This window comes from Aspergillus karnatakaensis (assembly GCF_047715665.1).
Source record: "Aspergillus karnatakaensis strain CBS 102800 unplaced genomic scaffold BJY04scaffold_8, whole genome shotgun sequence".
Taxonomy (NCBI): Eukaryota; Fungi; Ascomycota; class Eurotiomycetes; order Eurotiales; family Aspergillaceae; genus Aspergillus; species Aspergillus karnatakaensis.
In genome coordinates this window covers 23,442-36,899 of record NW_027395720.1, presented here as the reverse complement: position 1 = coordinate 36,899, position 13,458 = coordinate 23,442, and the positions used below count along the sequence as shown (strand labels likewise).

Sequence of the window (13,458 nt, the reverse complement as noted above, 5' to 3'; positions counted from 1 at the left end):
TAGCCCGAAGGTTCTCCGGTACCTTAGCCTCGCTCGGCCTATCCACGAGATTTCGTTGTCATTTCTCTCCGGTCGTGGTCTTGAGCTCGATATGACAGCTATACTGTAGCCAATTCATGAAACAGATGGTGGTGTAAAGATTGTGCGGGGCGGAAATCAGGTTGACGCTCTCGCAAAGTCGCGACCCTGGCGACACGCTAGACTAGATCGGGTTAGCGGTGGCCTTTCTCTACAGTAAACACAGTAAATCCAAATCCAGTCACATTTTGGGCTCTCTGTTAACTTCCTTCTGGCCCTGCTTTAGCTTTCCAATCTCCTCTGTGTTCCGTCGAACCTGCTCCTTAATCTCTTTACAAATATCCTCAAGGATTCCGACTCGAGACAAACCCAACGCTTCCAACAGATGGCGTTTCCCTCTCTCTTCATCAAGCTGTTGCTGTAGCGCACAGAGCTTGCCTTCAAGCTGTTCAACTGTATGACTGAGCCTTTGTGACTCGATCATTGCTGTATTCTCCTTCTCAACCTGTGCCTTTCTTTCTTCGGCACGAATCTCAGAGAGGCGGTGGAGGAAGATGTGCATTGCTGCTATGCATTGTGCTTCTGTAAAACGGCCAGTCCGGCTTTCCGGCGTTCCGTCATCTTCTGCAGTTGTAGTCGGCTGGTTTTCCTTTTCCGTGTGACTCTCAGTTGTTGGCGTACTTGCGCGATTTTCTTGTGCTGCTGACTGTCCCATAGTTGCGGGTCGAGACAGCGTCGGCGAGGATGATGGCGAAGGGTGGATGCTTGGTGCATGACGAGGTTCAAGGTGCCTCGTAAGGGGGGTGTCGGGGAGACTGTTGTTGGTTGGTAGTTCGTTGCTTGCGTTGGGCGGATTTACAGCTAAAGGGTCGGGTGTCATGCTGTATGCCGCAGAAGTCTTCTGCCGTTTGTACGGCGGGGAGGAAGAAGTGTTATTCTTTTTAGAAGCATTAGTTAGCAGGCCCAAGTGTAAGCTGTATAACAAAGGGGTGTCAACATAAACGGTAGCTCTTTGATCCTGACAATAATCATAGGACGCATCCTGGGTGGTTGGAGTCACATTATCAAGAGGTGTTTTCGGGTCTCTCTGGGCTATTTCGGTAACAGGTTGAGTCCCCTGTACTTCACCTACAGTACCGCTCCCGGATATGTTGCCTATAGGCAATCTGCTGTCATGCCCTTTCTCTCAACCAGTTCCTACAACAGTAAGTCACAGGGACTAGATGATCAAGATTGCAGGATCGAACTCACGTCATATTTTAGGCGCAGAGAATCGCACGACCGGCCAGGAAAAAGATCCAACTGTCCAGAGCATAAGCGCCGCCCTCGGGGCCCTACTCCCTGAATGTTATGAACTCTCTCTTACCTCGTGGAAGCGCCACCACGGACAATCCAGATAACGACGTCTCTCGACCAACAGTTTGTGTTCCTCTCCGAGTGTCCAGGGCTTCTCGACGGTAAAGCGAACCCGAGGCATCTGACTTGTGCTCGTTTAGGATGACACAGTAGAGATCTGTAAAGTAAGAATTCAGCGAAAGGAATAAAAAAACGGCAAGGGAGATGGGAGAGTGGGAAGGTGTGTTAGTTGTAGATCATGGCCTGAGGCAGCAGGGTGCTACCCCCCGGCTTCCCTGATGCCTGAGGCCGTAGCCGCTGTTCACTTACAAAGTACTATTATTGCCTGAGGCAATAGGTGTTCAGCCTCAGGCATAGTTAAATAAAAAGTAGAGAGCTGTGGCTGGGTAATTATTCTCAGCCGCAGCTGCGCCCCAATCACCCACAGGAAAGCCGAACACGTGATGGACGGCCCCAAAGCAATTTCATGTTTTCAACACCATGCGGAATCATTTTCATTCTCTTTATTCTGGCAAAATGCCAGAATGCCGCCCCTCAGATCGCATAAGAAGTCTCGGACTGGTTGTTTACAATGCAAGCGTCGCAGAGTGAAGGCAAGTATGCGTGGCTCGAGACTGAATAGCAGAATCAGTGGGGCTAATCTCTCACCAGTGTGACGAGAAGGGCCATCCATGCGGTAACTGTGCCTACAGACAGACAAAATGCACTTATCCTAGTGCTGCAGCCTCCAGTTGCTCTCCAGGGATCTCCCAATCAGCTCCCAGCGAGTCAGACCACTCCAAGAACACAGACAGTCCAGGGATCGTCCTGGACTCTTCAAACCGGCTCCTCTTGGAGCTCATGCACAAATATTCCACAGAAACATACAAGACCTTCTTCTCTGAACCAGCAGACTACCATGTCTGGCAAGCCGTCGTTCCCCGTTGGGCGTTCAAGTACGACTTCCTCCTCTATGGAATTCTATCAGTCACAGCATTGCATACAGCGCTTGCACTGGACCCTGTCGATGCGCGCCCGTACCTCGATGCCTCAATGGATTTTCAATCCAAAGCACTCAGACCCTTTCAAGAAGCCCTCCAAAACATTTCCCTAGAGAACGTTGACGCCGCTTTCGCCTACTCTCGCATCACAATTGTCAAAGGCATCGCCTTCCGGCAAGTCGCCGCTGATATCAATTCCGCGGATGACACCAGTATGCTAGAGAGCATCTTCCTTCTATTTAAACTCGTTGACGGAGTCATGGCGATTACGGATATGTCGCACGAGCAGTTGAGAAAATCAGCGCTCATCCCGCGGAACTTTTGGGGGACGGCAGAATTCACACTTGACTCCGATACAAATGAGGCGCTGACTCGACTAAGCGAGTTAAATACCCGACTGAACATCAATGACGATACACAATACTGTACGATTGATAGTGCGATCTTCCGCCTTCGGCAGTGCTGGCAGCGGTTCCATCGGCATGGGGACTCGACTTCTGTGTTGAGTTGGCTTGCGATGGCGGGGAAGGAGTTTGTTATTGCTGCAATGAATTATGAGTCCCTCCCGCTGCTTGTCCTGGCGTACTGGGGGTCATTGTTGCAGCAGCTCAAGGGGGCGTCTTGGTGGGCGGCGAACTCGGGGTCGGCGCTTGTGAGCGATATTTTAGAGACACTGTGCCGGAGCAATGTGGATTTCGGGGAGGCAGCACTATGGCCCAAGCGCAAGGCTGGGGTTTAATGCGTTCTCACGATGGTGACATCATGAAGTGAATAAATGCCTTGGGCCAACTAAGTACAGCGAGGGCTTAACGGAGGTCTTACGGCGACTGAGTGGAAATATATATCTTATTGGGCCTTCTCCAAGAACTCTACAACGCGACAATCAGCACCAACTTCATCTGCGACCAGTTGAGATGCCACCGATGGCGCGCCGCCATATGTAGCGTCGCACATTGCCGTGGATTCTGCCTTCTAAACAGTGTCTAAGGAGCCCTTCACTAGTCTATTGATCTCAAACAAGGATATGCAATCAACGGTACTAGCGCCAAATATGTCTGCCCGCTGGAGAAAAATCGGTGATTGCGCACATCATGGCTAAACGGAAGCCGCAAAAATTGAACAGACATCAGTCATAGAATTTCAAGGTCAAGGGCGGTTTCGAATACGCAAATTAAGCGGGTATTGCTGCATGTGATTGGCAAAGCCAACAATGTTCGGAGCAGAACTGCTGCACCATCCATGAGCTTCATGCCTTGCAGGTCGAACTTTGCCCTTTTCTCATGTCCATGGTACTACGCGCTGCTCAATGGGTGATCGACTCACCATTGATAACTATGAACATTGTTGTGTTCCTACTAAAGGGCGTTTATCATAGGATACCAGCAGCCTGTGCGGCCGCACGAAAAGCTGCAGGGGCATCACCACATGCAGCCCTCCGGCATACGTCTGTCTCATGATTCTGGCTATCGGCCATAGCTACACACACGGCCCCTGAAAGCGAACCCGTCTTGTCTTGATTTGATCAAGCCGGACGTCATATCGCGGCCTCTAGGACCCTGGGGACCCGACCTAGGTAGGGCAAGGATACATCAACCTAACCCACGTGGTCCACCGGACCCCGCACAGCACCCAGACACCAAGTCGCACCTTGAGTATTTATAATCCCCACGGACTGCTGTGATGCCACCCAATGACAACCCCTGCCGCTAAACGCCGCCGTCTGCCCGAGGACCGCCAGCCGCGGACCCGCTGCCGAGACCCTGAATCCTTCCGGATCAGACCCTGAGGGAGTGTGTATCACCGCCGCATTCCCTGTCTTTATGTACAAGCAGTGCATTATTTATGTCCAAGTTTATGCCGGGCCCATGCGGCCCACATGGGGCTACTCGCGGGGTATGTTCATGTGGTCTGCTGGGCGTGGGGCGATCTGGCGTAGGTATGGGGTATATAACTCAGATAGTGCCGTACGCACATCGATGAACTCCTATATTCATTACTGTACCGATTTCTATTCCCTTTCTATACAGTCACTGCAGGTGTCCCACCCACAAGATGTCACGCTCAGACTCCACCTCCTCCACTGACCTGGAGAAACAAACCCCCAAACCCACCATCACCGAACCCCTCGTCGAACTTCCCACAATCCTTAAAGAGAGCATAACCGGCTTTGGCGGCTTCGGCGCTCTCCTCCTCCAGATTGCTCACCCAGGTGTAGCCCGCGGCGTCAACAACCACTCCGAGTTCGCAACGCGGCAAGTCGACCGCGCCGAAAAGACGGCCATCTATGTCTACATGATGGTCTACGGCACACAAGAAGAGAAGAACTTCATCCGGGAGTGGGTAAACCGTATGCATGCAAGGGTTAAAGGTGGGGAGGGCGACAGCGAGTACTTTGCACAGGACCCAGACCTCCAGCTCTGGGTTGCGGCGACACTATATGTCGGATGGGTGAAGAGTTATGAGATGGCGTTTGGCCCACTCCCGGCTGAAAAAGCAGAGCGAGTATACCAGGAGTTTAGCATCTTCGGTACATCCCTTCAGGTTCCACGAGAGAAATGGCCCAAGGATATCGCCGCCTTCAATGAGTACTATGCGCGTATCGTCCAAACCGAACTGACCCTCGTCCCTGAGGGCGACCAGGTCTACTACCACATCATGCATCCGAACCTGCCGTGGGCCTTCAAGCCTTTTATTCCGTTGTTCATGTATATCACGCGGACCTTCTCGGTGGATTATCTGCCAGAGGAGGTCAGGGCGGCGTATGGGCTGAAGCCCACGACGAAGTATGACCGGTTTAATCGGCGGCTGATGATGGCGCAGTACAAGTTCACGCCCGGGTTCATTAGACATTGGCCAAAGAAGTATTATATGAAGAGGGGACGGGTGATGGTGGCGAAGCTGAAGGAGAGGGGCTTTACGGGAGAGTTAAGGATGAGCAAGTACTAGGTCGTTATAATTCTACGGGGCTGGTAGGAAACCTATTTTTATGTGTTGTCTATAGTCGTTTATAGTCTCGCTTGTTTGATACCATAATGATTTATAACCCCACAGAATACTAAATAGCTCATTTGCGTTGTCCTGAAGATATCGATTCCTACCAGCGGAATTGCTGCCACCTTCTTACATACGATGGAATTCTTTGAAAGAAGGTAGTTATGACAGTTAATAGAGTAGCAGCATCCTACTTCACTCTCAACCAGCGTAAATGATCAATTGTTACTTGACAGCTGAATGCCGTATATTTCGCGACGCATGTATCACCTGCTTTGAAGCCGTCCTTGGACAGTGGCCATACACGACTCGTCGTAAGGATGTCCGGGCTGTCGCATCCCGAGTGTCCGTAAATGGCGCAAAGTACTACTACCTATCACACGTTGCATCCTGCTCTTATTATGCTGAGACAGGCATTTGGGAGGGGCACAATACTCGGACACTGGGCAACTCTAGGTATGGGCTGGCACAGCCCTACATAAGATCTTGAAATGATTGTGCAACGATTTATGCTACTCTGGCAGGATTAAAAATCTTTCACATGGCTTTCCTACAGATGGTGATACTATCATTATGAAGCTCCTGAATAGAATAGGGTCTTGAACGCCGCAACATGCGTGAATGACTCGATTCTCTGATTCATCAGGCAACCAGGAACTCAGGTCCATCGCAAAGTAGGAGCTGGTAATGAATGACCTCAGGAAAAGAGGAAACCAAAGGATAGTGTAGTCAAATGACTATACCTCGAAAGCCTTTGATCCTCCCTCACACAAAACTCCATCTACAAATTGGCCCTTTCTTTCCCTCTCAACGCCTCCACAACCTCCTTAGCCCCAACCTCCCCAGAACAAATAGCCCCCTCCATATAGCCCTTCCACTCAGTACTATATTCCGTTCCCACGAAATGCAGATTCCCCACAGGCTTTCCATACACATCCGCAAATTTGGTATAGTGCCCAAGCGCTGTAATGGGCGCGAGAGCGCCGCGACTGTATGTCTCATGCTGCCAAACCTGATCGAAGAATTCGATCGGCTTGTATACCTCCTCTTCAACTCCCTTCCCACCCTTGAAGATCTGTGCCAGCTGCTTAAGCACCACAGCCCTTCGCTCATGGGGCCGCAGCTTGCTCCACTCTCGTCCCGGCTTACCATTCACAAAACAAGTAAGCGAGTAATGCCTGCTCTCCTCCACACTCGTGTCCCTTCCAAGAATCACAGGACCGGTGTAACTGGCGAAATATCCATTGAACCCCTCACTTCGCCACCAGGGCTTGTCGTAGCAGACGATCGCTTTGTTGTAGTCGCCTAGTACGGTGGCGTTGGTTACTTCCTGGACACGTTGAGGGAGGGATGGGCTGATATTCAGCTCCTTGTACATGGTGCTGGGAATCGAGATTATAGTTTTGCGGCCTGTGAAGGTTTTGCCGGTTGTTGTTGTGACGGTCGTGTGGCTGCCGTGATCGATTATTGAGAGGACGGGCGAACTGAGGTGGATGTTGGAGGAGCCGACGAGGCCAGCGATATTGGTGGCGAGGGATTGAGCCCCTACATCGGTTTGTCAGTCTCTCATTTTGCTCCGAGATTAGTAGAATTCTAGGACGTAATAAAGCGTACCATTCTGGAACCGCAAATGCTGCCCACCACTCGCATCATCAGCCCGAATGGCCAGCAACCCTCGGTTCCGTCGACAATAGTCAATGAACCACGCAGCTGAGTACTCTGTCGCTTCAAGTCCGTGCATAACCTGTGCCCAGAGATTCACCATCTTGACTACATTTGGCAGCGCACCTAGATCCCGCACATACTGATCCAAACTGATATTGTCGTCTGCGACCTTGGATGGACCAGCTGTCAACGATTCCGCCTGGATGTGGTCTCTGATAAATTCTAGACTTTTCTTCTCTTGCGCCGTGAACTATTTGTAGCTCTGTTAATCTCACCACTGCCCCTATTGAAACGGTACACTATGCGATGGAATAATAAGACTCACCCCACTCGGAGTAACTCCAAACGGAAACTCAAATCTCTCGCCTGGTCTCTCCTGCATTACTGCCTTTCCCTGTAGCCTCTGCTGCACAGTCTTCAGACCGAATTTCTTGACGTACGCGCCGACGCGCGGCTGCAGCGTGACGTTGATCCACGCACCACCTAGATCGGCATATCCGCGACCAGATGCAAGAGGCACACTCCAGATCTTTCCGCCGACGCGGTCGCGGGCTTCGATGACGGCAACGGACAGCCCGGCTTGTTGGGCGGATTGGGCGGCTTGTAGGCCGGAGAGGCCGGCGCCGATGATGAGGAGGTCGAACATGGTGGAATGGTACACACTAGCAATGGCTGGGAAATAGAATGTTGGAGGAATAGCTATCTATGAGAGACAAGAGCAGATAATAAAAGTTGGAGAAGTATAACTCGGGATCTCCACTGGGTCTCGGGTTCCAAACCCGAAGGCTCGGCCAATCACAAGACCAAGAGATAGCCACTGGAAATCAAGTCCTATCTAGGCGAGGGCAAGATGGTATCTAAGATAGCCAAGTCTCAGTTCTTTGTTCTCAGTCGATGTTGGATCTGCAGCATGATAAACTCGCAGATAGCCAGGGTGGTTTGTGACGGAAGTGTAGATAAGAGTAGAAAGAAAGGAGTTATGGCTAACTACGTAGTTACCTAGCCATGCAGCCCCTCTTGGATCCAACCTCTTTTCTCCAACTGTCAAGACTCGAGAGTCAGTTCGGAATGCTTGACTAACGCAAACCACATTCATTGGCACGGATCCACATAAGCTCAGCGGTCCATTAACTCAAACAGGGAACCACTTCCCCGCGAAGTTATTCCCGACGGCCTCGTGCGGGGTCATTGTGCGTTCAATGTTCATCACGATACCACTCCCCTGCCATACTAGAACCTCAAATGCATCATACTGTTAGATCTATATCATATATCCCTTGTCTCCTCATCCTCTTCCGTTGGAAAAATGGCCGGTGTGTTGAGGTCCGGAGCGCGGAAGCTGAAGCGTACCTCGAACGCGTAAGAACCCGAGCGCTTCCTGCGCCCTCAAGATTTGTCCGATATATTGTGACATGACAACTAACATGTAAGCGTAGATGTATTGCTTGCCGCCAAAGTAAGATCAAATGTACCGGAGAGCAGCCGTGCGCCAACTGTCAGCGCCGTCGCATCGAGTGTCGCTTCCTGGAGAGCGTCAGCAAAGTCATGGTGCCTGAACGGTGCGTCACATTCTTCCAGCGAAGTGCCCTGCTAATATATATTGTTAGGTATCTGAGAGAACTACAGGGGAAAGCTCGACAGCAGCAGCCGCAGACACAGCAGGGCCAAGGCCACGGGCAGCATCAACCGGCGGTGAAGAGGACGTCCACATCGGCTTTTGGGTCCGAGGTTGATATTGAGGGTATGTGTCCTTATCAGCAATTTTGGAGATGGGCTGACACTTGCATGGTCCCATAGAGTCAATATCTCCTCAGCCCGAGGAGATTCCATCGCTGGCTGTAGACGCGGCTCGAACTATCTGGACCAGTCCGTTTACCCTGCCGTCTCGAATCATCAAGAAGAACCATAAGACGAAGCGAAACTGGAGTACGCTTTCTCTCCTTCCTTCCCGCAAGAAATATATGAACTAATTACTGAACAGCCTGGCTTGCCCCCACGTCGACTTGGTCCTTTACAGCACGCCTAAAACTCATGATCGCCGAAAAGCTCCACGTTGAATCCCATTACAGCGGACCTGAGCTTTTTGATGGAGACCTCTACCCCATCTCGTGGAGTCCAATCCTAATGGGTGACCACCCCGATATCACAAATCTCCCCTCAATCGATCACGCCCTTTACCTCTTCAACACCGTCAAGTTCCATCTCGGCCATAACTTTCGTCTTATCGATGAGGAAGAGTTCGTGGAGCACGTCCACAGATTCTACTATGGCGACGCAATAAAGCAGGCGGAGGAGCACCGATTCTGGTTCGTGCAGTTTTTGCTTGTTCTAGCTTTTGGGACTGCCTTCCTCTCGCAGTCTCGCAATTCGAAGGACCCGCCGGGGTACAAGTTCTTTGCCAGAGCGATGGGGATTATGCCGGATCATACAAGTCTTTCACGCGGTGGATTCTCGGCCGTTGAGATTCTCGCGCTGGCAGGTTTGTACCTGTACTCAATTGACCATCGGTCATCAGCGCATGTGTACGTGAGTAAGAACCTGACGCAGGCTGTTCCTAAGGGCTGTACTCACCAATCTGACCCAGGTTGGCCACGCAATTCGAATAGCGCAGATGGACGGCATGCATACACAGCTACCTGAAGATGAACTGGGGGCTGCCACTGTGACTCGTTGCCGGAATCTCTGGTGGACGTTGTATGTTCTTGATCGACATGTCTCGTCCTCTGTCGGGGCATCGATGACTCCACAAGATAACGAAATCACAACTTTGCTTGATCCCCCGAACTCATGCTCACAGAGTGATGCTACACTTGGTCTGTTGGTGAGGCTATCTCACTTGTTATCTTATATTCTCTCCTGTCAGCCTCCTTCGTCGAATGTTCTTCCCTCCATCTGCTGACCTTGAGGTTAGCCATCTATAAAGGTACTGAAACTCAACTCGGTACATTTCTCGAAACTACACGATCAATATTGCATGTACTCGCAGGGCACGCCCGGGAAATCGAGAGCATAATTCATGAGAAGTTCCAGAATTCCGTCGAGACTATGCCAAAGGGGACGCGACATATCACTCTGCTGTATCACCAGGTTTGTCAGTGCTGACAGCTTGTAAGATTTGTCCAACTGACATTAGCATAGTGCGTGATCCTCGCCACCCGACCACTTCTTCTCTCTGTCTTGAAAGAGCGATTGCAGAATTTAGGCCACGGAGCCGCAGATTGGCAAAGCATTGTCGCCCCAACCAACGCTCTTATCTCAGCAGGCATCAAGTCTGCTTCGAAAACACTCCAGATTCTGACTGACGAAGACAGTCTTCTCGGTGCGTCGATAGTGACTGTACTCCCCAGAAACATTGAACTGACCAGTGGATCCCTAGAAGTTTTTCTTCCCTTCGACATGGAATTTACATACGGTGCCGCAATGCATATCATCATGGCCGGTGCGCTCTTTCCCAACGTAACCGAAAGCCAAACCTGCATCAGAGACGCCTACGCTATCCTTGACCAAATGGTCCAACGAGGGAATAAGCTAGCAGCGGCACGAAAGTCCGAGCTCGTTCAACTAGAGAAACTGTTTCAGGAAATGTGTGCTCGGATTGAACGTCGTGGGTTGGAGGCAATGCTACTACCCGAGCCAGCGCTCCTAGAACCTACATCACTCGACCATAGTCTCCGTTTAGATCAGCATGATGATGTGACAGGGCTATCTGGATCGTTGTCGATACCTCTATCGCTTCCCGCCGATCCGAGCTCGCCCTCGGTGCTTGCACAGGCTCCGAATATGGACTTCTTGGACAGTATTGGAATATCGTCGTACGAGTTCTTTTCGTTGGTGAATCAAATTGGTCACCCGGAGAGCTTGAGTGCGCTTGAGCCGGGGGAAGAGCAATGGGATGGGTCGATATAGAAAGCGTCTGTCAACTCTGTAATGTAATACATATATTTGATTAGCTGCTCCTGAATTAGCGATTGTGAAACAGAAATCATATCGTTCAATCCAGCGCTGGCAGCTTTCTCGGCCATAGTTAAATGCACACTGCTCGCCCAAAAGACTACGGGTACCATGCTCTCCACCCCCACGCTGTTCGCCTATCTGGCATCGGTCCGTGCGGATCTGTCGATCTCGTCGTTCTGCCTATCGGAACAGCTCGAATGTAAGTCCCATATGTCGGGTTTATTAACCGACGCCGCTGAGGTCCGAAGTCCCATCGCTGCGGAGTCCTCTATCTCGCCGCCTCGGGTATATTGGGTATGACGATAAATCTGGGCTGAGAATCTGTGAAGGCAACGCGATCCGAGGAGGAGGGGAATGTTGATCGGAATGCTGGTGGGGAAGGCAGGAGCTTTGACCATCCGGACTGTCGATAACCACCCTTGCTACCTTATAAACAGGGCAATCACCGTCCTCAGTCCTACCTTCCGTACACAGTTATTCATTTTTCATAAACGGCCAATACCTTCTGGATGTTGACATCAGCACCATGGACGCCAAAGACAAGGATATGCTCAACGACATTCAGGACGCCAGCAATGATGTCCTTGACACAGAGGCCGCAACAAAAGAGGACACCATATCCCCAGAGAATGACCGTCTTCAACGTCGTCTCAGCTATCGTCAGGTCCAAATCATGGCTATGGGCGGGTCGATTGGTACAGCCCTGTTCATCAACATCGGCGGCGGCCTGGCCAAGGGCGGACCGCTCAGTCTACTGCTCGCCTTTATCATCTACTCCTGCATTCTATCCTGCGTTAATAATTCTGTCGCTGAGATGACCGTTCTACATCCAGTCCCTGGGGGCTTTATCCGTATGGCGGGCAAGTGGGTTGACGACGCATTTGGCTTTATGGCCGGATGGAACTTCTTCATCTACGAAGCCCTCACCATTCCGTTCGAGATCACTGCCTTGACAATGACCCTATCCTTTTGGAGAGACGACATTCCGGCCGGAGCTGTCTGTGCAGCATGCATCATTTCTTATTCGTACGGTTTGGCCGAAATGGCTCTTCCTCTCCCTCTCCTTGTTCTACAGTGCTAGAACTAAGTACTTGTGTTTAGTCTATTGAGCATCTTTGCCGTCAAAGTCTATGGAGAGGCAGAGTTCTGGGGCTCTGGCGGTAAAGTACTTCTCATCTCTATGCTTTTCGCTTTTACCTTTGTTGCTATGGTTGGAGGTAATCCTCAGCACGATGCCTTCGGGTTTCGCCATTGGAATGAGCCGGGGCCCATGGCGGAGTACCTCAGCACAGGTCCCCTTGGCCGATTTGAGGGCTTTCTCGGGTCGCTATGGATGGCTAGTTTCACGACGGTTGGTCCAGAGTATGTTACTCTTATCGCCGGGGAGGTGAAGCATCCTCGAATCTACGTCAAAAAGGCTTTCCAAACGGTTTATTGGCGATTCGGTGTCTTTTTCGTCATGGGCGCAATCATTGTTGGGATCCTCGTCAGATACAATGATCCAGCCCTCGTGGCGACCTTCATCACCAACACCAGCGACGGCAGCATGTCCTCTGGATCACCCTTCATTATCGCCATGCGCAACCTTCAAATCAACGGATTTCCTCATGTCATGAACGTTCTCCTAACCACGACAATATTCTCCGCGGGTAATACCTACATGTATGGGGCAAGCCGCATTCTCTACGGTCTCTCCCTCGAAGGCCGCGCACCAACTATCCTGAAGAAGTGTACTAAAGACGGAGTTCCCATATACTGTGTTCTGGTGGTCATTTGCTTTCCTCTTCTCTCCCTCCTACAACTCGGCGACGGCTCTTCCCAAGTTCTCACTTGGCTTACGAACATCCTTACTGCCGGTGGTCTTATCAACTACTTTGTCATGTCTGTCACCTACGTTTTCTTCTACCGTGCCTGCAAGGCCCAAGGCGTCGATCGCACCACATTCCCGTACTACGGTCGCTTTCAACCATACGCGGCATGGGTGGGGGTGGTTGCAGAAGGCTGCATCGTGCTCTTTTATGGCTATGCTAGTTTCAGGCCTTGGGATATCGCTAGCTTCTTCACTAACTATACCATGGTTATCCTGGCGCCGATCATGTTTTTCTTCTGGAAGGTGGTCAAGAAGACAAAGATTGTTAGTCCTGACGAGGCAGATTTGGTCTGGGAACGCCCAGTCGTGGATAGTTATGAGCGGTCGACACTCTCCCAGCCGATGGGATTCTGGGCAGAGATGGCTGAGTGGGTTGGACTGAGAAAAGGAATGACAGATGTTGATGTCTAAGCCTAACATCTCCGATTGAAGGATTCTGGCATGCTATGGAAGGTTAAATTTGCTTTATCCCGACGATGAGGTCTGGCTTTCTCTTGGTACCACTAGCTCTGTAGGTCTGGTCTATTTCTTCGCTTGAATAAACGCTTGGTATCAATATAGGGCCCCAAATTTCTGCTTGATCTACATAGAGCACTCAAATCACCACTTATCTTTCTTCTTCAA

At 51.0% G+C, this 13,458-nt stretch overlaps 7 protein-coding genes across 7 annotated transcripts; 4 read left to right on the top strand and 3 right to left on the bottom strand.

Moving 5' to 3' along the window:
* Positions 1 to 259: 259 nt before the first annotated feature.
* BJY04DRAFT_214735 (uncharacterized protein) lies at positions 260 to 898 on the bottom strand (the record flags this gene model as incomplete). Its single annotated transcript, XM_073715288.1, has 1 exon — positions 260 to 898. The coding sequence occupies one exon, from the start codon at positions 896 to 898 to the stop codon at positions 260 to 262; it is 639 nt and encodes a 212-aa protein (XP_073574668.1).
* BJY04DRAFT_180900 (uncharacterized protein) lies at positions 634 to 1,550 on the bottom strand. Its single transcript, XM_073710124.1, has 4 exons — positions 1,385 to 1,550; positions 1,270 to 1,320; positions 1,016 to 1,215; positions 634 to 955 (listed from the first exon to the last, which is right to left on the bottom strand). The coding sequence occupies exons 1-3, from the start codon at positions 1,493 to 1,495 to the stop codon at positions 1,174 to 1,176; spliced, it is 204 nt and encodes a 67-aa protein (XP_073574667.1). The 5' UTR covers positions 1,496 to 1,550; the 3' UTR covers positions 634 to 955; positions 1,016 to 1,173.
* A 664-nt stretch (positions 1,551 to 2,214) lies between these two features.
* Positions 2,215 to 3,093, top strand: BJY04DRAFT_214734 (uncharacterized protein; the record flags this gene model as incomplete). Its single annotated transcript, XM_073715287.1, has 1 exon — positions 2,215 to 3,093. One exon carries the CDS (start codon positions 2,215 to 2,217, stop codon positions 3,091 to 3,093), a length of 879 nt encoding a protein of 292 aa, XP_073574666.1.
* A 1,206-nt stretch (positions 3,094 to 4,299) lies between these two features.
* On the top strand, positions 4,300 to 5,311 carry BJY04DRAFT_232384 (oxygenase MpaB family protein). The gene has a single exon (XM_073719744.1). The coding sequence runs from the start codon at positions 4,407 to 4,409 to the stop codon at positions 5,298 to 5,300; it is 894 nt and encodes a 297-aa protein (XP_073574665.1). The 5' UTR covers positions 4,300 to 4,406; the 3' UTR covers positions 5,301 to 5,311.
* A 599-nt stretch (positions 5,312 to 5,910) lies between these two features.
* Positions 5,911 to 7,769, bottom strand: BJY04DRAFT_232380 (flavin monoamine oxidase family protein). The gene is made up of 3 exons (XM_073719743.1): positions 7,336 to 7,769; positions 6,960 to 7,260; positions 5,911 to 6,890 (listed from the first exon to the last, which is right to left on the bottom strand). The coding sequence occupies exons 1-3, from the start codon at positions 7,654 to 7,656 to the stop codon at positions 6,127 to 6,129; spliced, it is 1,386 nt and encodes a 461-aa protein (XP_073574664.1). The 5' UTR covers positions 7,657 to 7,769; the 3' UTR covers positions 5,911 to 6,126.
* Positions 7,770 to 8,316: 547 nt separating this feature from the next.
* On the top strand, positions 8,317 to 10,916 carry BJY04DRAFT_214731 (uncharacterized protein; the record flags this gene model as incomplete). Its single annotated transcript, XM_073715286.1, has 9 exons — positions 8,317 to 8,369; positions 8,447 to 8,569; positions 8,618 to 8,751; positions 8,808 to 8,936; positions 8,992 to 9,536; positions 9,595 to 9,823; positions 9,922 to 10,097; positions 10,149 to 10,329; positions 10,387 to 10,916. The coding sequence occupies 9 exons, from the start codon at positions 8,317 to 8,319 to the stop codon at positions 10,914 to 10,916; spliced, it is 2,100 nt and encodes a 699-aa protein (XP_073574663.1).
* Positions 10,917 to 11,490: 574 nt separating this feature from the next.
* On the top strand, positions 11,491 to 13,245 carry BJY04DRAFT_214730 (amino acid transporter; the record flags this gene model as incomplete). Its single annotated transcript, XM_073715285.1, has 2 exons — positions 11,491 to 11,990; positions 12,066 to 13,245. The coding sequence occupies 2 exons, from the start codon at positions 11,491 to 11,493 to the stop codon at positions 13,243 to 13,245; spliced, it is 1,680 nt and encodes a 559-aa protein (XP_073574662.1).
* Between the last annotated feature and the right edge of the window lie 213 nt (positions 13,246 to 13,458).